Source organism: Prionailurus bengalensis, chromosome D4 (genome assembly GCF_016509475.1).
Source record: "Prionailurus bengalensis isolate Pbe53 chromosome D4, Fcat_Pben_1.1_paternal_pri, whole genome shotgun sequence".
Lineage (NCBI taxonomy): Eukaryota > Metazoa > Chordata > Mammalia > Carnivora > Felidae > Prionailurus > Prionailurus bengalensis.
This window is the reverse complement of record NC_057359.1, coordinates 89287833-89311942: the sequence shown is the minus strand read 5'-3', so window position 1 is coordinate 89311942 and position 24110 is coordinate 89287833. Positions and strand designations below refer to the sequence as shown.

The 24110-nt window shown below is 46.7% G+C and overlaps 1 protein-coding gene across 5 annotated transcripts in view; it reads right to left on the bottom strand.

The window, feature by feature from the left end:
- NUP214 (nucleoporin 214) overlaps positions 1 to 24110 on the bottom strand; it is a 95668-nt gene that overhangs the window by 22910 nt on the left and 48648 nt on the right. For 3 of the 5 annotated variants that reach the window (XM_043565657.1, XM_043565658.1, XM_043565659.1), the window contains exons 25-30: positions 17642 to 17717; positions 16241 to 16319; positions 13584 to 13674; positions 11252 to 11313; positions 7322 to 9160; positions 5213 to 5283 (exon numbers count right to left, since the gene is read on the bottom strand). In XM_043565657.1, coding sequence (XP_043421592.1) covers positions 5213 to 5283; positions 7322 to 9160; positions 11252 to 11313; positions 13584 to 13674; positions 16241 to 16319; positions 17642 to 17717 — 2218 coding nt within the window. The remainder of the gene's footprint in view (positions 1 to 5212; positions 5284 to 7321; positions 9161 to 11251; positions 11314 to 13583; positions 13675 to 16240; positions 16320 to 17641; positions 17718 to 24110) is intronic. The other 2 variants (XM_043565660.1, XM_043565661.1) reach the window with 1 other exon arrangement.

Below are 24110 nucleotides of genomic sequence, written 5' to 3'. Positions count from 1 at the left end.
AGTATGACTTGGAACTTCTTCCTTTCGGAGGACTGAAGAATATTCTACTGTGTGTACAAACCATATTTTGTTTATTCAGTCATCTGTTGATGGACACTTGGGTGCTTTCTTCCTTTCAGCTATTGTGAATAACACTGCTGTGAACATTGGTGAACAAGTGTCTTTGACTTCCTGCTTTCAATTCCTTTGGCTATCTACCCAGTAGCGGAATTGCCGGGACATCTGGTAGTTCTGTGCTCAGCTTTTTGAGGAGTCACCAAATCGTTTCCCACAGCAGATACACTATTTTATATTCCAACCAGCCGCGTGTGAGGATTCCAATTTCTCCACATCCTGGTCAACACCTGTTTTTCTCGGTTTTTGTTTTGTTCAATAACAGCCACTGGAGGGCTATGAAGTAGTGCTCTCATCGGTCATTTGTTTTGCTTGCCCCCCCCCCCGTTGCCAGTAATTTCTTCTGGCTTCTTCCCTTGCCAGTACATTTCCTCAATCTGCGGCATGGCCTCCCTTCCACCTTCCCAAACCCAGACCTGACACACGCCCCCAGAATCTGCCGCACCATCACGCTCACCTACGTCGGGCTCCCCTCTCTGGAAGTCGACTCCACAAGGCGTCCTGCCACTCTGAGTCCCACTGGGACAGACCGTTTTCTCAAGATGGTCACAGCAGTATTTCTAGACCCATGAGCTCTTCTAGAGCAGGAGGTGAAGTCTATTCCCCGCCTTTTACAGCTGGGTGGGATTGTAGGACTGCTTTGAATACCAGGATGCCACACAAGTGATGCTTTGTGACGAGGTCATAAAAGGTTATATAGCTTCTGCCTGCTCCCTTTCTTTCTTGAAATTTCTCCCAGGAATCCAGTCACCACGTTGTGAGGAAGCCCGGGCCACAAGGAGAAGCCACATGCTGACGTTCTAGTCAAGAGCTCTAGTTAAGTACTGAGCCAACAGCAAAATCAATCACTGGAGATATATAAATGCTGTTAGGTTTTGGGGTCATTTGTTACACAGCACAAGATAATTCGAATAACCACAGGGTAAGTGGGATTTCTCCACTATATGGATTTTGCTTGCTGTTATAACAGGAGTTAAGGTCTTCTGTATCCTAGCCAGAATCTACCTTCTACCCTTAAGATTTTTCTGCGGATACTCCTATCATCTGAAAGTTCATACATTTTTACAGTGTGCATCATGCGCTAGCCACAGTCCTACAAAATGAGCACACAGCAATAAATGCAACACAGAAAGCCCCTTGTTATTAGCAAAAACAAACAAACAAACAAAAAACAACAAAAAACTGATTTGAACTTCTGGCCCCTCCAACTGCAAACGTAATTTCTGCGAAGGAAGAATATGGGTAGGGCGGCGGGGGGCTAGTGACCAATACGGAGTTTATCACAGTAAGTTTTAGATCTCTCGGCTCCACATCATGCCTGTGAGTCCCCCGTGTGGCTCCAACTTATTCATTTCCCTAGCTGGATAAAATTCTATGCCAGGATAATACAAATTCATCTACCCACTGGAATACTGATAAACATTTGGGATGCTTCTAGTTTTTGGTTGTTATAACAAAGTTGCTACAAACACTCCCATGACCTGGTGCCCATGCTCTTGAGTTTCTCTCAAAGCACACACATGGGAGTTGGAGCTGCCTGTCTTTGTCCAATCATGCCACCTTGGAAGGTGGTTGTACCAAATCACAACCTGACCAGGGGTGGAAGCAAATTTCCTTTGCTCTGCACATTCGCTGGCATTTGGTATCGTTGGGCTTTTAATTTTTGCTGTCGTATAGGTGTAGATCTCTTTGTTGTTTTGATTTGTATTGCTAATTAAGTTGAGTATGTTTCTTGGTCCTTTGGCTACCCTTTAGCTTTTACAGTCTCTTATTTTTTCTTCTTTACACAAACTGTAATAAAATATACGTAAAACGTACCGACTCTAGTGGTTTTAAGCGTACGATTCAGTGGCATCGAGTATACTCACGATGTTGTGCAACCAACAGTATCTTCTTTTTAGAAAACCTTTTGCCTATTTTCTATTGTGTTTAAGTTCACCAATGTTCTGTGTAGAGAGCTCAATGAGTTTTGACACGTAACTGATTACAACCGTTCAAGACAGCTAACGTCGTTTTAGTGCTCTAAAAGGCTCCTCTGTATCCCATGTTTAATGCCCTAAGACCAATCACTCTTCTGATTTCTATCATGCAAAGTTTCGCCTGTATTTGCCTCTTTAGGTACCTGTACTCTCGTGTCCGGCTTCTTTCACGTAACACTACGTCTGTGGGATTTACCCCTCTTGCCTCGTAGAGAAGCGGCATGTTTGATTTCGCTGCTTGATAGTATTCCGCTGAATACACATATCACGATTTATTTATCCGTTCTTCAGCTGGTATGCATTTCTTGTTTTTAGTTACCATGAATATACCGCTAGGGACACTTGTATCCACACCTTCCAGTGAACAAAGGCACTCGTTTCTGCTGGTTACATGTCTAGAAGCAGATACGCTGGGTCAATAGGAATTTTGTGTATCTAGTTTTGACAGTAGCAGGTGCTTTTCCAAAGTGGTTACACGGATGTATGCGCCCCCCCTCCCCCCAACACGTGGGAGTTTCTAGTTGCTCTACCCCCTCACCAATATTGGGTATTGTCAGCCCTTTCAATTTTAGCCATTTCGATGGGGGTGTAGTTAGTTGCCTTTTTTCTTTTCGATTTGTATTGTTTATATATCCTGAATGCAATTACTCCGTCATTTTATAGGCCGTAATTTTCCTATTTCATGGCTGGCTTTACCCCAAAATTAGCAGAGCCGTAATTTTAGTGGAGTCAGATTTTCCTTCTGCCTGAAGAGTATCTTTTAGAATTTTCTTCAGGTCTGCCAGGCATAAATTCTCTCAGCATCTGTCTGAAAAACATCCTGATTTCCCTTCACTCTGTAAAGGTATTTTTCATGAGGTCTAGAAATTCCAGGTAGACCGACCATCTCTGGCTTTCACTGTCGCCGCTGAGAAGTCAGCTGTGAACCCAACTCTTCCCCTTTGAAGGTAACCCGTCTTTTCTCCTGAGCGCTTTTAATGTTATTTCTTTATAGCTCTGTAGGATGGGGCTTGGAATCAGTTTCCTTTTACGCACTGTTTGGCATTTGTTGGATTTTTGAATCTGTGGGTTAGTGTTTTCTACTGGTTTTGGAAATGTGTCTTTTTCTCGAATTCTGTCATACATTCTTTCTCTTTCTCTCTTCTCCTCTGATTAAATGTTAAATTTTCTAAGATTTTGCTTTTACATTTTCCATCTGTTTTGCTCTCCATGATGCATGCCAGATAACTTCATCTGACCTACCTTTTATAGTTCAAGGGTCACCAAAGTATATAGTTCCGTGGGCTAAATCCAGACCACTGCCTGTTTTTGTAAATAAAACTTAATGGAAACATAATCATGCTCATTCATTTATTTACGGTCTACGGCTGCTTTTGCGTAGCATTAGGCAGCTGTGTTGGAAACTACATGTGGCCCTCAAGGTCTAAAATATTTACTATCTAGCCCTTCGCACAAAGTTTGCTGATCTCTGTCCCAACGTATTATTACTCTCTTCGGCTGGGTCTAGAGATTTTAGATTTCCAGGATCTTGAATTTCAATTATATTTTCTATTAAGTTCCATGTGGTTCTTTTTCAATTCAGCTATGACACTTTATCTCCCATTCTTTACTAGTATGCTCAATTTTGCCTTTTATTCCTACTGGACTCGTAAAATGATGGCTGCTTTATAGGCTAGGAGTCTTCACAAATGTATGTCTGATGTGTATTCTGGCCCTTGCTCACAGTTCCTTGTTTCCTTTTGTGACTGACTCATTTAGGCGTGGGAATCAATGTCCTTACAAAGCGTCCAAGGCCCAGAGTTAAGTCGCTTTTCGTCAAACGGGGTCGGTGCTGCTTCTGCCGGACATCTGCAGACATCACCATCCTACGATCCTGTCGGGCCACATTCGCAAGCCGAAACCAGTGAATCGGGGGTCCCGGCTTGCCTTGGGGGAGGGTCCCTTTTATACTCCCCACTTTGTGCACATCTCCGTGATCTCTGTCCCTTTATCCTTTGCAACTATTAAAATAGGAAATGATAATTTTCTCAGATGAATAAATGCCCTCATGGCACAACTGGCTCTTATGCTCCGATCACTTCCACAGGTACTCATTTTCCTTCGTGAAACACCTTGTCAGCTGCCCAGTGCTTTTCAAACTATGGTTTTTATGTTTTGTCGGCCATGTTTAGCCACGTCCGGCGAGGAACCTGGTTTAAATGACTTAACCTGCTGTTACCGGCTCCGAAGTGCCAAAGATCACGGACTAGGGCAGAGCCTGGTCTTCAAAGGAAAAGGATGATGAAGGAAACCCCTTCTGGAAGATGTGGAAGAAACATCTAATATGCCTGCTGTTTCATTAATTAACGGACAAATACCAAACCACCTTTGGAAAGCCACCATCGCGTCTGATACATCAGCGTATCTTTCTTTCTTCTGATCTGAAAGCAGCTGGCATGTGATGTAACAACGCATTTCCTCCGGGCCCTGCTGCTTTCATGTGTGGAACGGGGATAATAACGGCACCTCCCTTAGAGAGGCACTAACGATGACGTGAGTCAATCTGTGTAAAGCCCTCAAAACCGTGTGCACACACAGATAACAGCTAGACACATTGGAGCAACTCAGGTCACCGAAACGAGGACATACAGCTTAGTTGAGAGCCCATACGTGGTTTCTGTTCAAAATTATTCTTTTTGTCTAAACAACCATTTAAGAAGGTAGAAACTATTCTTAGCTCAAGGACCTTAAAAAAAAAAAAAAAAAAAAAACCAGAACAACAAAGAACAAAAAACAAAACACCACAAGGCCGAGGAGCAGATTTCAGCCCACGAACTGTAGGTCAACCCCTGGCCTAGCAGAACAGGCAGAAGATTGATAGAACTCACGCACTGTGCTTTTAAAGTGCTCTCCTAGAGGACTGTCAAAAAAAAAAGGGGCTCAAAATTGTAGCGATTCTCTCGAATCAGAGGCTGAGACTTCCGTGTCCCCAAGGGAGCTAAAGAAGGCAGAGCTTGAGAACCATGTGAGGCTGTTTGCTGGCGTTCGACACACAGTACGAACTGATTACACTGTGTGGGAACAACGTGGATGGGTCTGACACGTGTTGACACGAATGGAGGCAAACATACATCATTTACCTGGCCGAAGACTGTCCCGCCCGTACTGGCTGCTTGACCAAACAAAGAACCAGTGTTGCTAGACCCAAAACCTGGAAAATAAGAAGAAAACAAGTTTAATTTGGATGAGTCTTTTACGACATCAAGTATTTTGTTTTCAGATGGCATTCTAGGATACCGGATAACAAATGGACTCGGGAATAATATCTGTTTTCCTACATAGGCAATGGAGAAAATTATGAGTAACGAAGGCCTTTCTCGGGTCATCGTTAACGTTTTATTAGACTGTAAATTCCCAAATCCTGAACACTGAATCCTTGTCTCCTGCCAAAGCCCAGGCTGGTACGGACTGCAGGGTGGGCCACGCTCAGGATAGCTTTTCCTTACTTTGCGGTCAAGGGGTCTTTCCAGTGACTGACTTAACGTCACAAATGTTTTTACTACTTGGTTTCCTCTGATCTCAAACACCAGGTTCTCCTGAGGTACTTCCTCTTTTTTCCAGGTGGCGTAACAGGGCTGAGGTGCTGCTATGAACTGGGCCTGGGAAAACCAGGCGGGACTGCATGTTAGCAACCGAAGAGCCCGAGCCAAGGAGCTGGAAGACGGGAGTTCCATGGTCATCCCTGTCACTGATCTCTACGTAGGTGAGCTCAGGCAAGGCTCAATTCCTCCACCAGGGCTGGAGCAGACTGCTCAGGTACCTTTCCACATTGTCACTAGATGAAAGAAGATTGCTTCAATGGCTCATACTTGCGTCTGAACAGTTTGATTATACTTGTGCCTGAGGGACTGTCAAGTTCAGACTGCAGAGAAAAGGATGCTCCCAAGAGCGCGCTGAACACCCTTCTCTCTAAGCCTCCCCAGGCCTTTCCCCCTTGCGACACCACATGAGCACATTCCCCAGAACTCAGGCCGGCCTCCTGACAGGGCAGCAGGTGGAGCTCAGAACTGTCTTTCGGCACTCTGTCCTTGGAGCTGAACCCGGCGGGAGCTTAACAAACATTTGCTGAAGGAAGGAAGGAAGGAAGGAAGGAAGGAAGGAAGGAAGGAAGGAAGGAAGGACTAAATTTCCTTGCTAATAAATTATAAACCATCTGCAAATAAATCATCACCAAGTGAACGAATGGGCAGTCACTTATACTCCTGCCCACCAAGAAATCATTAATCCCTGTTTCCCCCCTGCGGCCTAACTGCTGAAGAAATTGCCTTTCCTTAGATAATTACTAGAAATTGAAACTTAGAAAATATTCTCAAATTGTCCTGTTGATAACTTGTGGACGTGAAAGCAGCTGAAATGGACACACAACAGTGGGTTATGTTTTACTTTAAAAAGTAGTAACACTTAGGGGTGCCCGGGTGGCTCAGTCGGTTAAGTGTTGGACTCTTGGTTTCGGCTCAGGTCACGATCTCGCGTTTTGTGAGCTCGAGCCCCGCATCAAGGCTCTGCGCCGACGGTGCGGAGTCTGCTTGGGATTCTCTTCCTCTCTCTGCCCCTCCCCTGCTTGCGCGCTCTCTCTCTCTCTCTCAAAATAAATAAATACACAAACTTAAAAAAAAAAAAAAAGGAACATTTAAAGATTTGGGTTGTTGTTTTTTTTTTTAAAGTACGCTGAAACAGGCAAAAAACCCTTTTCAAATGTAAGTATCTACCCTTCTAGCAAGCAAGAAGGTGTCAGAGGAGGCAGGATATGAAACGCCGGCAGGGCAGTGAACTGGGACGAGGCACCCCGGAGTCTGGTTCTGGCTCCACGATCAGCACCTCATGACATTAGATGGGTCTCCTCGAGCTATGACGGTTTGGGACGGAATAGCCTCCAAAGCAACTTCCAGATTTAAAGGTTCAGATTTATGAGTCGTTCGTTATTTGCCAGGACTTTAAGCTAAAGATGCCTGTGTTCTTCCCCATGGAACCGGCTAACGGGAGAATCTGCCGAGCAGCCCAACTGCAGCCATGGTGACGAGGCCAAGGAAAGTCGCGAGGCCGCCGGCGCTCCAAGCGCCCTTTTTGCATTTCTCGTTTTCCCTTTTCTTTTAACTCAAAAGCAATACAGGTTTTTTTTTGTTTTTTGTTTTCTTCCCCCGCAAATATTTCAAATGACAGAGAGGACAGAGTCTTCCGTAAATTCTTACCTGAAGCTTGACAAAAGCTAAACCCAGAAGATGACGTGGTCGTGGTGGCGGCCGAGGTGCCACCGAACACGGAGCCTCCCTGCCCGAAGCCGGGGCTCTGCCCGAACGCGGGAGGGTTGCTTTGGCCAAACAGCACCCCTCCTGTGTTGCCAGAGGACTGTCCGAACGAGAAGGAGCTGGAGCTGCTGGTGCTGGAGGAGGCACCGAAGACGTTCGCGCTGGTAGACGCCGAGGTGGAGGCCGCGGGCTGGCCGAACGCGGGCACCGAGCTGAACCCAGGCTGGCTGAAGGAAAAGACGCTGGCGGGGCTGCTCGTCGACTGCCCGAAGGCCGGGGCCTGCCCGAACGTCGTCTGTCCGAACACCCCGGTGGCCGACGCGCCAAAAGCGGGACCGCCGAAGCCGGAGCTGCTGGCGGGCGGCGTGGCGGCGGCGGTGGCGGCCGCGCCAGCTGCGCCTCCCGCCTGTGGCCCGAACAGGCCCGGCCCGGAGCCGGCGGCCGCCTGCCCGAACACGGGGGCGGCGGACGGGGCGGTGGCCGCGGGGCCGGCGAGCTGACTGAAAGCGGAGCTGGAGCTGGCGGCGGGCGGCTGAGCGAAGACAGAAGAGCCGCAGGTGGTGGTCCCAAACGCCGCGGTCTCCGCGGCCGGGCTCGGAGCAGCGCCGGAAACGGAGCTGGAGGTCGTGGGGGGACCTGGGGTTTCAACGGCCACGGGGACCGCGCCCGGGAGGGTAGCCGGGGCGGCGGCAGGCGGCCCGGGAGCCGAGAGCGTGGAAGCGGGGGAGGCCAGTTCCGTCTTGACGTCAGGGCCCGCGGGGGCCGCTGGCGTGGCCTCCGCGGCAGGTGTCGCGAGACCGCCGCCGGACGCTGCGGGGCCCGGGCTGCTGACTGCGGGCTGTGCCAGAGCAGGTTCTTTTTTAACCGGGTCAGAAGTCTGCGGAGGAGCCTGGGGAAGCGGGGCTGACGGTGGCTGCCCCAGAAGCGAGGTCGCGGACGCCGAGGCGTCGCCGTTGTCCGGCTTCTCGGATGAGGACGAGGACGCGGCCTCTTCCGCGCTCTTACCAGAGGATGCGGGCAGGGTGGGAGCAGACCCTGAACTCAGGAGGCTACCAAACGACATCATGGGGAACAACGTAGGCAGGGGAGCGGCAGTTGTGGCTGACGGTGGGGCAGGTGGGGGCGCTGTACTGCTCGTCTGTTGGCTTCCGAAGGAAAAACTAGTCTTGCTACCACTTAGGGACAGCCCACCGAAACCCAGAACTCCAGAGGATCCCGCACTGGCTACGGGCAGAGCGCCGAAAATGCCAGTCGAGGGACTGCTAGTGCCCGTGCTGGTGGTGGCTGCCGGAGGGGCCCCTGTGGCTGCGGTCACAGAGGAGGTCACGGGGGGTTCTGCGTGCTTCCCTAACACGGGAGGGCTGGTAAAACTAAACCCCGAGGGGACGGTTGAAGTCTTGGTTGGCTGCGCGCTAGTCAGGCCTGTGGATGGAGCCTTCATGGCTGGCTTTGTAGAATCATCTGCTTGGCCAACCCGCAGTCCTGAAAAACTGCCCAAAGTCTCTCCAGCCAAAGAACTCGGAAACAGAAGCTCTCCCAACTTGGATGGCGGGGGTTCCGGCTTGCTAGAGGTGGTGGAGAGAGCGATTCCAGAAGGGGCCACAGGTCTGTTGCTTGAAGGCGCAGACTCTGCCGGAGAGGCAGCGGTGGCTCCAGTGGTGGTTGATGCGGTCATCCCCGAGGGCGGCGAGCTTTCAGGAACCGTCTCATAGAAGGGTTTGCCTCCCCCACCAAACGGGAACGCGTCGAGCTGGTTTGGCTCTTTAGTGGGGGGTGCTGCCCCTAGCAAGAAATAGAAATGAGAAAATGGGTTGGATTTAGCGCAACACGACCCATCACATTCCAAGCCCGGTCTCCCCTCGATACAGTAGGGACAGATGTTCAACCACAGCGCTTTTCCTCGGGGACACAGAGTGAAGGCTTTTTCACAGGAGCGCTCGCTCTGAGTTAGCTCACACGGGTGAGGAAGGCAAATGTCCTTTTCGTGACCGTTACGTCACAGCAAGTACACGGCACCGTCTGAATACAGGAAATTCACAGTATTCTCCCAAAAGAGAAAAAAAAGGTATCTTGTCTCATTTGCCCCGGGTGCGCTTTCCTCGAGAACATTTGTGACGCGGTGCTCGCCTGTGGACCTACCGGTAGGCCGGGAGTTGATCCAACATGGAAATTCCTGCTGTGTTTTTTACGGACTAAGAAAGTGTCAGTCCACAGACGACTATTTTTATGCACAACAAAGGGCTACTTCCTAGTGAGCACTTTTACAGAGGCAGTGTGGCCTCCTGGTCAAGGGCACGGGCTCTGGAGCCGGGTGCTCTGCTGCTTGCTCGCTGCACCACTCTGGACAAGCTACTTTACCTCTCTGGGCCTCAGTTTCCCCATTTGGAAAATAAGCGTAGTAAGAGTAGCTAGCTCAAAGAGCTGTTATAAACATAGAATGAAATACAGGTAAAGGTCTGGTCAAACAGTAAGTGGTCGATAAACAAAAGTAACCCAATTTTTTAGTTTACGACGTAAAATTGGTCTATTACCGTGTTTACTGATATTTCTAACTCCATGTTGTTTTAAGAAGTCTGGCTGTCACAAATTCTTGGGAAGGCCGCAGGGCCCCAACTCCCCGGGGGCCATTTCCTGTTGTATCACTGCTGTTGTATCACTGCTGTTACGGAGCTGCCTATGGTTCTGGATCGTTGTCTAGTCTCGTAGTGATTCAAATGTTTACAGAATTACCACTGCATTTCCCTACTGTCTGACTTATGACCTCCGCCGGTTATTATTTTGTTCCTCTTAATCCTTTTAGATCACGGAGTTGTTTTTGCTCTGGAAAGTGGGACAGGGGAGAAGATGAGCCTCGGGGGTATTCTGCCACGTCTAAGTGGGCAAAGGTTACAAAAACAGTTTAAACAATCACTATTCTAGAAAGAAAGGAAGGAAGGAGACCATCAACCCTTTAAGTGCCACAGACAAACCAGGTTTAGGGAGTCTGCTGTGCTTTCAGCCCCCAATCTGCCCCCAGATCTTAAGGGACCCCCTTTTCCCCAAAACCTCCTCCACTCGAGCTGGCACAGAGGACACGCTCAAAACAAGCTTGTTGAGCGAACGGAGGAAAGACGGTCAGTGTGTTGTTCATTATAGGGAAAATCTGGAAATAACCTAAATATTCGGCAGGTAAATGGGTTCAATAAATCACAGAAACTATGTGGCCATTAACACGCGACATTCATATAAGATTTCCAGTAACACTGGAAAATTCATAAGAGCCCATGTTAAAGGAAATGAAGCAGAAGAGGAAACACAAAAGAAATACAGAACCTGAGGGGTACGACATGTGATTTTAGAATATATCACTTTCATAGGAAGAGCTTGCTTTTTCAAATAAAGGAAAAATAAACTTAGTTCTTTAAACGGAGAGCTAGAAGGCACTTAAAAAATACATTTGGTTTCTTTACAGGTCCTCAAATTCTCTTAACCATTAAAAAGATGTCGGTTGATGGCTATGTAACAACACACAGAAGGACGAGTGTGTTTGCCGACAGGTTATCCGGGAGAGAAGACGAATCCGGTCTTGTGAGGATGAGCAGATGGAGAAAGGAATTCTAATGCACATGTTAACATCTGCATTTAAAGCACAGCCTTGCTTTCCCAGAAGCAAATCCGTTCCTTGTTCTGAATTTAAAAAGTCAACAGGAGTCCTCCCCTTTAGTTTCTTAAATGCGGCTTATTTCGAAGGCACACTGTCAACACCAAACTTGCTGCAGATGCTTTAAGCAAGACTCAGCAGCAAGGAAAATGTCAACACATCTGTACAAAAACCCAGCACCTGTTTAGAGAAAACACAAAAGAAACGCTGCGCCGTGCAGGGAGAGACTGTACCTTGTGCGGCAGTGACATTAGAAGACGGGGTTGGTGTGATTATCCCAAAATTAAAGCCAGTCCTAGGGAGCGCAAGGAGAGAGGTTAAAGAGGAACAAACACCGAAGGCACAATCCTGCCCTTCTTAATGTTACGTTTACAACTCATTTGTACGATCGATCTGCTCGTAGGCACTCACAACCGAGACGATGAACGACAGCAGAGTAAAAGCGTGGATCTCAGAGGCAGGAAGCCGCTCCAAGATCTCGAGGGGGGGAGCGGCAATCGGTGGGCGAGGCCAGGAGGCCCTGGCTGGGCTCTGCAGCCTGGGTGGGGACCCATGGTGCGGAAAGCTAAGCAGTGACGGAGATGCACCGGGCGTGGGGGCGTGGGCACGGTGGCTGGGGCAGACCGTCTGCCCCGGGATGGAGGCAAGGGAGCCGGGTCAGGGAGAACCCCTTAGAACCCACCCCGAGATCAAAGGGCTCATCGGGAGCACGCCATGCCGCTAGGGGACGTGGAGGAGAGCACGAACTCTGAGCCCTCGGCTGGGAAAATCCGGTCCGAAACCTTTGTGGACTCCCTCTATCAACCTGTCTCTCTCCTAACGTAGATTTTCTTCAGATGTCTTGACCTAAGTCAAGACACCACGGTCAAAGGAGAAATTCGGCACAAGCGGGAACCAGAAGAGATGACCCACTGTGATAAAAGTTCAAATGGCAAATTTAAAACTACAGTTTTAAGGCATCAGGGGCCAAGCACAGCAAATACAGTAAGTACTGTAAGGACTTAGGTTTTGCTTACCCATCAGTGCCTTCCTCGAATGGACAAAAACCATCCAAGAAGATGTGTTAGAAGCATTTTATCACATTACGAAAAATAATCCTTTCTTTGTCTCAACCTTGGTGACGAAATTTTATCTAACAGAGGTGAGCCACTGACCCGGGGACCCAAACCTTTTCACCTTATTTTAAAAATGGGAAGAAGAGTATCCGTTTGCAGCAGCGAAGACTGTTAAGTGTTTGTAAAAGAAGCAATAACTCCCGGCGCCAACCTACTCTCTCAAAGTGGCTCCCAACGATCTTTGAGAGGATAAAACAACGATTTACATTAAAGAAAAAGTCATCTGATAATTTCCCCCTCAAATTCTATTCTAACCCCCTCTTGCTCTTGACGTGTTATGGCTGAAGGACACTCAGGAAACAATGACATCGGGGGAGAGACTGTGGGAAGCAGAATTCCAGTCCCAAGAGCACAAAGTGAAAGGGCTTCAGAGGCTTTTCTACTGGACCTGAGCACGCAGGCTTTCCACGGCCAAAAAACTTCGGACAGGTTTTTATCTCCGCTCCACAGAGCCCAGCTCCCCTCCGGGAGGAGGAGGACGCTCCGGCCCCCTTCACGGGGTTCAACAGAAGTGCCTCGGGCACAGAACAAAGGCATCCACCCTGTGAGGCGAATCAAGGCTCCCGTGGAATGACGGCCGGAAGACTTTTCCATTTTTCAAAATGACTCAACTTTACAGGTACAGTCATCATTATTCTTAAAGAAATGGGACAGGAACATTTCCCCTTATCTCCACAAGACCCAGATTTCCAAAGGGCTGTGGTCCTTCACCACCTCCTCTCAGTGGAATGTAGCGCCCTCTCGAGCAGGAAAGCCAATCTCAATGTCACCCCCAGCCCCCAGATGGCGTCAGAACGCAAAGAGGTCAGTGTCATAAGCTAGAAGACCAACCATAGAATCTGACACAGACCCACTGCTCAAAGAAAAGGCGGCTAACCCTAGAAAACAAAATAAATACATCTATAGTAACACATGTATACACTTGGGATGGAAAATGGGAAATACAGTTGGCCCTTGAACAAGACAGGGGTCAGGGGCCCCCACCCCCATGCAGCTGGAAATCCACTTAAAACTTCTGACTCCCCAAAACTTAACCACTAATAGCCTCTTGCTGACCGGAAGCTTCACTGACATCACCAACAGTTGGTTGACCCATGTTGTGTGTACGACACGCTGCCTTCTTACGATACGGTAAACTAAGAAAAATATTACGGAGAAAACCAAAGGAAAAATACATCCATGGTACTACCGGAAGTTACGGGAAAAAAATCCGCGTGGGAGCAGACCCATGCGGTTCAAAGCCCCGTTGTTCGAGGGTCAAGTGCAGACCTGCATGAGGATGATAAGCTAGTGTTGCTGACATCATACGTGTTACTGAAGGTGGTAAGAGCTCTGGGCTCATTCATATGCATTTAACAAGCAGATACATATACCTACTGACGGTAAAACTGGGGGAAGCTACCTATACGGTTGCTGGCGATCTGCCACAAAAATTAAGTTTGTTACTGACCCTGATGGAGAAAATGAGAAAGGCTTGCTGAACTGCCCAGCAGCAGATGGGGTAGAAGTCACAGCTGTTTCTATCTTGGATGTCCCTGGCCCTGAAATTATGGGAAGAAAAAAAAAAATGAGAACATGACAAGAAAGCTGTTAGAAACACCGTTCCAGTTTGTTATTCTCTGCAGGTCCAGCCTGTGGGCCTCACCGTGCTCTCCGACAGGTCAGGTCGGCATCGAGGCCCATGAACTTACTTGCTCGCCGGCTCTGTCAGTGTTAATTCCAAACCAAAACAGGCCACGCTCTCCTCTCCGGAAAAGATACCAAAAGAATTTGAGGGTAGTTTAAATTAAAACCACTGAAAGTAGTTTTATAATTTTAGGAGAATTTGTAATAAAGTTTTAGAATTATGGAAATATACACTGAAGGGAAAAAAAAAAAAAACCCAAAGAGAAATAGGTTAGTATGTGAAATATCTCTGAGTAGTGACTTCATGACCATTTGCTTTCTCCCTACCTTTCTGTATTTCTCAGAGTGGATGGTTTTATGTTTAACAAATAACGGCTTTTTTAAAAAAAATTACAAAGGTCATACGTGAGTATTGCCACACAGCAAAGCTAAAAGTGCAATCCATTCTCTTCCCTAGGTTCAATTTCACTGTAACTACTCCTTAACAGTCTGGGGTATTATCTTCAGTTTTCCCCCTACTGCTCCACTTTAAGAGGGGGAGGAACAGGGAACGCTACATTTAAAAAGCCCAAAGCAAATCACACGTTAAAAAAAAAAAAAGGACATTCTCCTCAAATGGGTACAGGGTAGAGAATTTTTAAAGCTACTATAAAGCAATGTGGTGTGTATAAGGGTATTTTGTGCAACCTTGGTCATCATCTCGAAAAATCAGAAACGATCTCAACTATCAGCACAATACTGGTAAAACTTAACAGGGTGCAGGTCCTCGGCTGCGATTAAGACAAGTGACGTAGAGCAGTGTCAGATCTGGAAAGATGAACAGAGTATGTATTGTAATGGGGGGAGGGCAGGTACCAGGTTACAAATCAACAGATACAGGATACACCTATTTGTGTTTGAAAAACAACAGTGAAGTAACCTTCCAGACACGCAGATTAAATTAAGGGTGGTTATTTCCGGAACTCGAATTTAAGAGACAGCGTTCATTTTCTACCTTATAGGTCTCTTCACCGCAGATGGTTTTGTGCATTTACGGTAGTTTTATAATCAGAAAGACAACAAAGGTTACTTCCATTCTTAATTAATAAGAGAACTATTTTGCAAACTTGGAGACAGTATCTTCAGGGAGATTTTTCTACCCTCAGATGTCCTTTTCCTTTGGTTATCCAGCATGTGAAAACACAAGTAAACGTCTAGCAATGAAAGACAGGATTTCACAATCACCGCTGAATGATGCATGTCAGAAATATCTTTGCAAGTCCCGCTAACTGTTTAAGACGTAGGTGAAGCAAAATTTCTTAGACTTCCTTGGTTCTTAAGTTCAGGAGGGACAAAAAGCTCTCTAAGGTGGGCCTTGAAGAGGCTGGGATGTATGGTCTTTCAAAACTTTCCAAAACATTAGCCAGAAACGGAAACCAGCTTCTTAATCTGAATCCTTAATAATCCTAACGGAATTTTCTTCTAACTGAAAACTTCAGATCCCAGTCAAGAAGGGAGACACGGCTCCCTCCCCTGGAAAGCCCGCCCGGTAACAGCCAGTCCTGCACTAATCCACATTCTGGACAACTGAGGGGTACGCACCAACGAGTGCAAGGCCTATTTACTGAAGATGAGCCCGATATCCAGCTTTCGATTCTAGAGAAAGGCAGATGACTGTGCAGCTGAGGAGAAGACGATGTTCGGAAAGCGGGCGGCTCGGTCTCTAATGGCCGGGACACCCACCTGGGAGCATGAGCGAAAACAAAAGCCGGAGCCCAGGGAGTGGCATACACGCAGAACCGCGGGCGGCACAAGGCCCCAGAAGCCGAAAGGAACACAGGCCAAGTAAAGGGGCAGTAAAGAAGGGGCCAAGGGAAGGGGATGCTGCGAAGACCTTACATCATCAGCATCTACACAAGAGCGCTCTTCTGCTTCGATTGGTTTGGGCAATGTGGACCCCTTGGTCAAAGCACTGACAGTGACTGTAAAAACGACTAATCTGAGCTAAGGATAACTCAGCTCGAATGGGTACTGGGAACTGTGTGAAGCCATAAAATCGGGACACTGACATCACTCTCGTCTACTCTGAAATTTTTCTATTACCACAGATCTGTTTTCCTTTCTGCATTTTGCAAGCTTTGAATGACCACTGTGAACCAAGAGGACTCTTCAGTCCTTTTAGTAGAAGAATACAGCTCGAGTTCCACTCCCCTCCCGTAACTTTGATTTTCCGGCAAAAGGCCAGTGAAGACAACACAATTGCTCCTTTTCAGGAAAAGCGTTTTAAGGAAGATTTTTCTCCTACTGCGCTCAAATTTCAGAAGTCTGCAGGGCTGATGAAGGGCTCACGGATTTCCTGGACATTCTTCATTGACTGAAGCCTTCCAAATATCTCTTTACTTGATTTCCTACGTCAGCGGCCTCTGTGATCTAGAATACTAAACTCTCTTGTGGAGGGTTTCTTTCACCTTGATTTTCACTAAAATGAAAATGCAAACTGACCTGAGGCTTTATCACCAGATGACAACTGACTGGACACTGGCGTGGGCCCCGACGGCTTTAGGGAATTTATTAGAGATCCCTGTAACAGAACACAGGCAGAACATTCATGTGAAACCATTAACCATCCTTTAGAATAAAGAAACATGTAAAATGAGAACATGATTTAAAAGTAAGCAAGCATAAACACTTTTAGTTTAATTTTTAAAAACCTTATAATCCAAAGTCAGTATGTTTAAATGCTTATCGTGTGTAAGAGTGTATCAGAGCATGGAATATTCTGCAAGTTCCAAGAATACAGTCTTGCCTACCTAGCTTGTGGCTATTTTCCCAGCATCCAACACAGTGCCTGGCACATAGGAGGCACTGGAACATCCGGTAATGAATAAGGAAATGAATGAAATGGGTTCTGGCTCTCAGTACACGTATAATAAAATTCGAAAGTGGAACTGTTCAGCTTCTCCATCTCCAGCAAATGTTCCTTTACCCTTATTGGTTATGACTTCTGCTTACCCATGTGTTCTCCAAGGTCAACACAGAAACCTCCAGAAGAAGAACCAAATGCTAAACGCTTAAATGCCATTGTAACAATCAGAGAGCCATGCTGAGAACTCACAAGAGGCAAGTTGTGAGGTTCAATCTCAAACACAATGTGAAATTACTCCTCTCAGAGACAGGTGAGAGTGGCAGAGAAACCAGGTCTTCTCAGGGAAGGTTTCAGGGATAGCTTGAACTATCTGCCAGCTGTCTCCAATTGTTTTCTTCTGGATTAACTGTTTACTATATAACCACGTACAAGATTTTTGTAAGAGACGATGCTCATCAGGCAAAAGCCCGAGTGTAGACGTAAGGGATACCACTGCGTACGCAAGCTCCGAAAAACAGGGATTGCGGGAGAAAGCCGGAGAAGCCACCCCGCCAAAGGCACTGATCCTGAAAGGTACGATGTACAAGCCACAGAGGGAAGAAGGTACAAGAGCCGGCCTCCAGCTCTGGCTCCAGCATTTCCTAATCGTGTGAGCTTGCACCCGTCACTTGTGCCTCGGGTTCTCATTAGGGAAACACATATACACACCTGCCCTGTTCTACCGCACACGGTTGTCGTTGGGTTATTGAAGATAACGTTCAATGAAAGTAAATCACACGCCCAAATCACCCAAACAATCGTGAAGGTACTGGAACTGTGACCCAAGATTCCTAGAGGCAGAATGTCAAATGGCCTACAAAGACAACCTCAGGTCCTGACTGACCTACTGTGTCAAGACTGACATAAATTCTAGGGAAAGGATCACAGGTCTTTGTCGGACTTCTAGTTTGTTAAAACAAAGCCGAGACTTGAAACAGCACTGTCTTCAAAGACAGACGTCGCAAGGCCGTTCACGAGAGCAAAAACCAAGAAGTCACCTGTTTAGCCGGGTTGGCAGCTGCCGGAGTCACCGCTGGGTGGGGCGCTTTGGCTGCAGGGTATGGCACCGAAGAGCTGAGAAACACAAAAGCGTACACTCAAGAGAAAGGCACGGGGGTGCAAATGACCTTCATCTCTGTGCCTGCCTTCTAGCCAATAAATGACACCAATATCGGGCAGGATCTGTTTGGGACCCTATCCAAAGTCATGTGACACTTTTCTGAAGAATCGCTTCTTTAAATGAAACGTGCGTCTCCAGCATAAAAGTCAAAGCAGTGAGCTTAAAACTTTTTTCCTTCCTGCCATCTTGAGAATGAAAGTTAAAACTATTCAGAAGGAGAGCTTTTTTTCTTACCTGGAGAGTAAGCGCCCGCCCGTCCCCATCCCCGGTTCTACACTCTGGGGAATTTAGAACTCGTACGCCTAATGCTCTTTTCCAAGCCTGAGTCTAGACACGAGTCTAGAATCGTGCCGGATTCTCTTTTCCAAGCCTGAGAAAATGTTCAACTGGACCCACGGGTTGTATATGATCCGCTGTGATAAATGGCTCCAAAGTGTTTCTCAAAGAGGAGACATTCAGCTTCTCACAGCAACCACCCCCGAGAGCCCAGTGCTCACCAGGTCAGCGTACAAGAGATTCAAATGTACCGCTGTTCCGTATAACCTGCACCTTTGCTGCAGTCTGAAAGGGTATCTGCCATTTGTAGAAGAGAGATCTTTACGTTAACTCTGAACGCGGTGTGCAGGGAACGGTTATTTCAGTAATTATTCAGTGTTCGTGTGGGAGGGGAAAAACCGGCCTGCTTAATGCAATCAAGGATAAGAGTTCTATTCTCGGCTCCTGGGAGCAATTCATTTATCTGTCCTCAGTCCAAAGCTACCCTGACTGGTAAGTATAGCAACAGTAGCCGTAGGATCTGGTTTTCTTTTTCTCAATTCCCCCTAGGCTAGGGAGGATTGGTATTTTTCCATCAAAAAATTAATGTGGAAGAGGAAAGACAAAAATAAGCTCATGCCTCACGGAAGAAAATTATCAAACGATTTAGCAATCTTACAAGCACCTCACGATTCTCGGCTGGATTAATACAGAGACCTTCCCAAACTTTATTAGATTGAGAGACAAGAAAAAATGGAGTCATTTTCAGTGAAACAAATCCCCTTCGCTTTTCCCTGAAGACAAAAGAAGCTATAAATGTGTTCTCCGAAAAAAACAAGCCTCTGTTCCCCTGAGATGTCCCACCACAGGAAGGAGGAGTGTGCAAGGCTTCTGGGGCTGAGAAAGCCCCAGGCAGACATGGCAGACTGGGGAAAATGTGGTCTGAGCTCATAAAAATCACAAGGGAAATAATCTTTTATGCTTTCCCAAAGACAAACAAAAAAGAAACTACCAGTAAAAATGAAAGCAGCAACTTATCCAACTTTAGAACATGTTTTTACGCCCAAAACTTAGTTATGACGCGACAGTAAGTTAAACCACGCGTGAAACAGGGTGAGTGTCATTACTGTTCCAGTAGTGACAACGCTGTCGAATCCCTCGGGGGTTCTGAGTCCCCAGACACACACCAGGAACTCACACGCTGGGCCGTGTGACAGCCCTGCAGAGAAATGCCGTTCGGCGCAGTTGCTGACAAACCAAAGGACTACAGCGACAGAACAGAGCGGTGACTTAATTCCACTTTCTAGCAGCGCAGGACTGACAGGGACGGTCAGAACCTCATCTGACGGGCTCCGTTCCAGAAAACAGAAGTCAGAGGACCGCAAGCGGAAGCGGCACTGCACCGGCGCTCCAAGGAGACACCTGACAGCAGAGGTCTGCAGATGATGTCGCATTACTGGTGACACCGGTGACACTTGAGTGCTTTTTTTTTTTTTTTTAATGCTTTTTGTAAGTTTATTTTGAGAGAGGGAGAATATGCACAAGTGGGGTAGAGGCAGAGAGAGAGGGAGAGAGGATTCCAAGCAGGCTCCCTATTGTCTGCACAGAGCCCGATGGGGGGCTTGATCTCATGAACCGTGAGATCGCGATCTGAGTTTAGATGGAGCTTAACTGACTGAGCCACCCAGGTGCCCCTCGAGTGCCACTTTAAAACATGTGAATGAGGGGCGCCTGGGTGGCTCAGTCAGTTGAGCGTCCGACTTGGGCTCAGGTCATGACCTCACGGTTGGTGAGTTTGAGCCCCGCATCGGGTTCTGTGCTGACGGCTTGGGGCCTGGAGCCTGCTTCAGATTCTGCGTTTCCTCCTCTCTCTGCTCCTCCCATGCTCATGCTCTGTCTTTCTCGGTCTCTCAATAATAAATAAACGTTAAAAAAAAAAAATTTAGAACATGCGAATGAGTAATGGGGTGTCTCCGGTCTTGGATGGTGGTTCCTGGAGAAAAACCCTTCCAACAGAGTCTAAGTTCTCTGGCTCCCCATGCCCCAGACCACTCTGATAAAGACTAACTGCAGGGGAAAATCCAAAATATCATAAACACGGGAAACTGTCTCAAAGACTGCCTGGAATGCAGAAAAGGCACTCTGCTCTCTGTCACCTGCCACACCCTATCAGAGCCACCCGCACAGGTGGGCTGATGTGCGTGTGTTGTAGGGGTGCGTGTTCCACACACAGATGTAAGACTGAATTGTTAAGACTGTGAAGCATTAAAATGTCACCTAGGCCCTTTCTTAATGTTCTTTAAAGGTTAATGAACTTCACCAAGGTAAATATACTGTTGTGAAAGGGGCCAACTACTCATCCTTTTACCCTATTTTAACATTTTTCTTAAAGTAATCTCTAGACCCAACGTGGGGCTCAAACTCACGACCCTGAGATCAAGAGTTGTGTGCTCCGCCAACTGAGCCAACCAGGCGCCCCCATTTCAACATTATAAAGGGCTTAAAAACCAAGGAAACTGGTTATGCCCTAGTTCGATACATCTTCATCCTGACCACGAGTATCTTGTTATGTACTCACATCCGACATGGCGGATCTAACCCACGAAAGCTACTCAAGTTAACCAATGAACTAGGAATTTTTGGTAATAGTTTAAAGACAGGTAAGGCAAGTAAGGAGACAGGACAACATCTCAAGAGCAAATGAAGAAACAGAGCAAACAGAAATCAGGAGAGAAAAAGAAAGATGATGATAGAAGATACGGAAAACAAAAGCCATCCGTCCATTTTCTCACCTGTCAGATGGGCAGTCACCCTGAAGTCTGGCCATAAATGTGACACCCCGGGCAGTGACACGGGCAGGCAGGCACCGTACAAGGCTTGTGGGAAGACAAATGTGCCAACAACAGTCACAATTCCACACACGTAACTATCCAAGCACACAGATGCCTCCTTGGCCCCAGCAGTCCTGCACTGGAGAATTTATCCTACAGATACAGCTGCTCGATTGTGCAAAATGATCAATGTGTCCAGTAGCATTCCTGATAACAACAGAAGATGAGCATCCCCAATGTCAATCAGTGCAAGGGGGGAGAAAAGAGCTATCGGTTTCTTATGTCTGGCAGTGAAGATTGTGACTGCCGCCCGTTGTCCCCTGTTGGCCAATTTTATGTCCCTGAAGACTCAGATAATATCCAAGATATCGTTAAAGGTCTTCTAACTCAAACTGCGGTTCTTGAATGTCCAGATGCCAAATAACTTACATAATGTAAATTGGAGCTGCATTAGAGTTCTGAAAAAGATCTGTGTTAAATGTAAACACAGGATTCTGTTACGAATTTATAAGGACATGGAAAATGTCCACAACTAAGTTTCATGACGAAGCTGAAACAGGAAGTTACAAAGCAGCATGTATTCCAACTTTACTTTAAGAAACAAAATTTTCACAGAAAAAAGATGAATAAGTAAATAGAATAAAGATTTTAATTTTTCTGTCTGGTTTTCATAATGTCTACAATGAGTATTTATAATGAGAAAAACCTTGAGGATCAGTTTGTAAAAGGTTATGGTCATTGCTACAGTTATTTTTAAAGTGGGGCAACATCTTTAAGTCAGTGAAAGAAAAAACTGTCAACCCAGAATTCTTGGTGAAAAGATCTTTTAAAAACAAAGGTGAAATAAAGCCTTTGGCAGACACACAAGAGCTGAGAGAATTCAGATCTACACCTGAAGAAATGTCAGAGGAAGCCCTTCAAGCAGAAGGAAACCCAAACAAAGAAATGAAGGACACCGGAAATGATAAAACCACCCATGTAAGCAAAAGAGGTTTTTTTCTTCTTTGGATCTATTTAGCGGTGTCTGGGTGGCTCAGTCAGTTAAACGGTTAAACGTCTGCCTCTTGATTTCTGCTCAGGTCATGATCTCACGCATCCTGAGTCTGAGCTCCGCCTTGAGCCGCACTGTCAGCCCAGAGTCTGTTTGGGATCTTGGGATTCCCTCTCTCCCCTTTGCTTTCTCCCCCTCCCCTGCTCACTCCCTCTCTCTCTCTCCCTCTCTCAAAAGTTAAGTAAATATTACAAAAATCAATTTAAAAGATAATCAACTGTTTATTTATAGCAACATATCATGAAATTGATAACACAGGTAGAAGGAAAATGTACAAACAATGATGATATTGCAAAGGTGGGCAGGGCAGAAATTGAAGAATACTGCTCTAAGATTCTTATGTGATACCTTAGTGGTACGATGTCACTTGGAGATAGACTGGGGTAAGTTAAAGATGTGCACTGTAACCATAATGCAATCCCCAAATTAACACACAGTGTTATAACTGATAAACCAAAGAAAAAGATAAAAGAAATCATAAAAATATTCAACCCAAAAGAAGTTGCAGAAAAAGAAGAAAAATGGAACAAAGAAAAGATGAGACAAATAGAAACCAAACAGCATTATGTTGATTTAAACCCAACATGATATAGGGGGGCCTGGGTGGCTCAGTCAGTTGGGCGTCCGACTTTGGCTCAGGTCATGATCCTGAGGTTCGTGAGTTCGAGCCCTGCGTCAGGCTCTGTGTTGACACCTCGGAGCCCGGACCCTGCTTTAGATTCTGTGTCTCCCTCTCTCTCTGCGCCCCCCCCCCCCCCCTCATGCTCTCTCTCTCTCTCTCTGAAAAAGAAACATTAAAAAAAAAAAAAAAAACCCAACATGATATAATCACATTGAATGTAAATGGTCTATGCACTCCAATTAGAACAGATTGAGTGCCTGGGTGGCTCAGTTGGTTAAACGTCCGACTCTTGGTTTCAGCTCAGGTCATATCTCATGGTTCATAAGTTCAAGCCCTGTGTTGGGCTCTGCACTGACAGTGTGGAGCCTTCATGGGATTCTCTCTCTCTCCCTCTATCTGTGCCCATCCGCCCCCCACTCTCTCTCAAAATAAGTAAACTTAAAAAAAAGAAAAAGTAAAAGTTAAGTAAAATGAATCTTGACGCTTACTTAACACCAAGACAATTTAATCGGGGGGGGGGGGGTGTCTTTCCAACAAATGGTACTGGGACAACTGGATGTCCACTTGCCGAAGAATGCAGTTGGAGCCCAATGTCACACTATTTACAAAAATTAGGTCACAATGGATCAAAGAGCTAAATCTAAAACATTTAGAAGAAAACATAGGTGTAAACCTTTGTGACCTTTGACTGGGCAAGGGTTTCTTAAATACGATCACGACACCCAAAGCAGAGGCAGAAAAAAATAAAAAAATAAACTGAAGTTCACCAAAATTAAAACTTTTGTGTTCCAAAGGACACTATCAAGAAAGTGAAAGGTCACCTGAAGAATGGGAAACAAACAATCCATTTTAAAAATGGGCAAAGGATCGGGGCGCCTGGATGGTTCAGTCGGTTAAGTGTCCGACTTTGGCTCAGGTCATGATCTCGGAGTTCGTGGGTTTGGGCCCCGCGTCGGGCTCTGTGCTGACAGCCCTATGTCTCCCTCTCCCTTCCCTGCTTGTGTTCTGTCTCCCTCTCTCAAAACCAAATAAACATTAAAAATAAAAAAAGAACCAGAAGCTTCCTGCTGAAACCACGGGTCATCACAACTATTTCTTAAAGCTCACAGACTTTTATACTAAAAAAAGGTGAATTTTACTATATATAAATCGTGCCTCAATTTAACACATTTTGCTAAAGTTAAAAAACAAAACAAATCAGATCAGGTCACACACCTACCCCAAAGCATCCAACAGTCAGCAGCCAGGTCCTGACCGAGGTTCACTAGATATTACCGGATACGGGAATCCACACCCACCTAACTCCCTGACCTCCTCTCCCTGGGCCCTCCCTCCCGCTCCAGCCACCGGCGGCCTCCTGGCTGTCCTCAACCGGCCAGACTCGCCCCTGCAACAGGCCCTGTGCTTGGAGCTTTCTTCCCTAAGATATTCACGAGACCTGCTCTCTGACCTTTTGGACTTTACTCAAATGTCAAGTGTCAAAAGCCATGGGAAGGCCTAATTTTACGTACGACAGGAAGATGCAGCTTCACGGGGCAAGCAAACAGGGTCTGGTGTTTCTGAGATACTTTAGTCATGAGCCATGGAG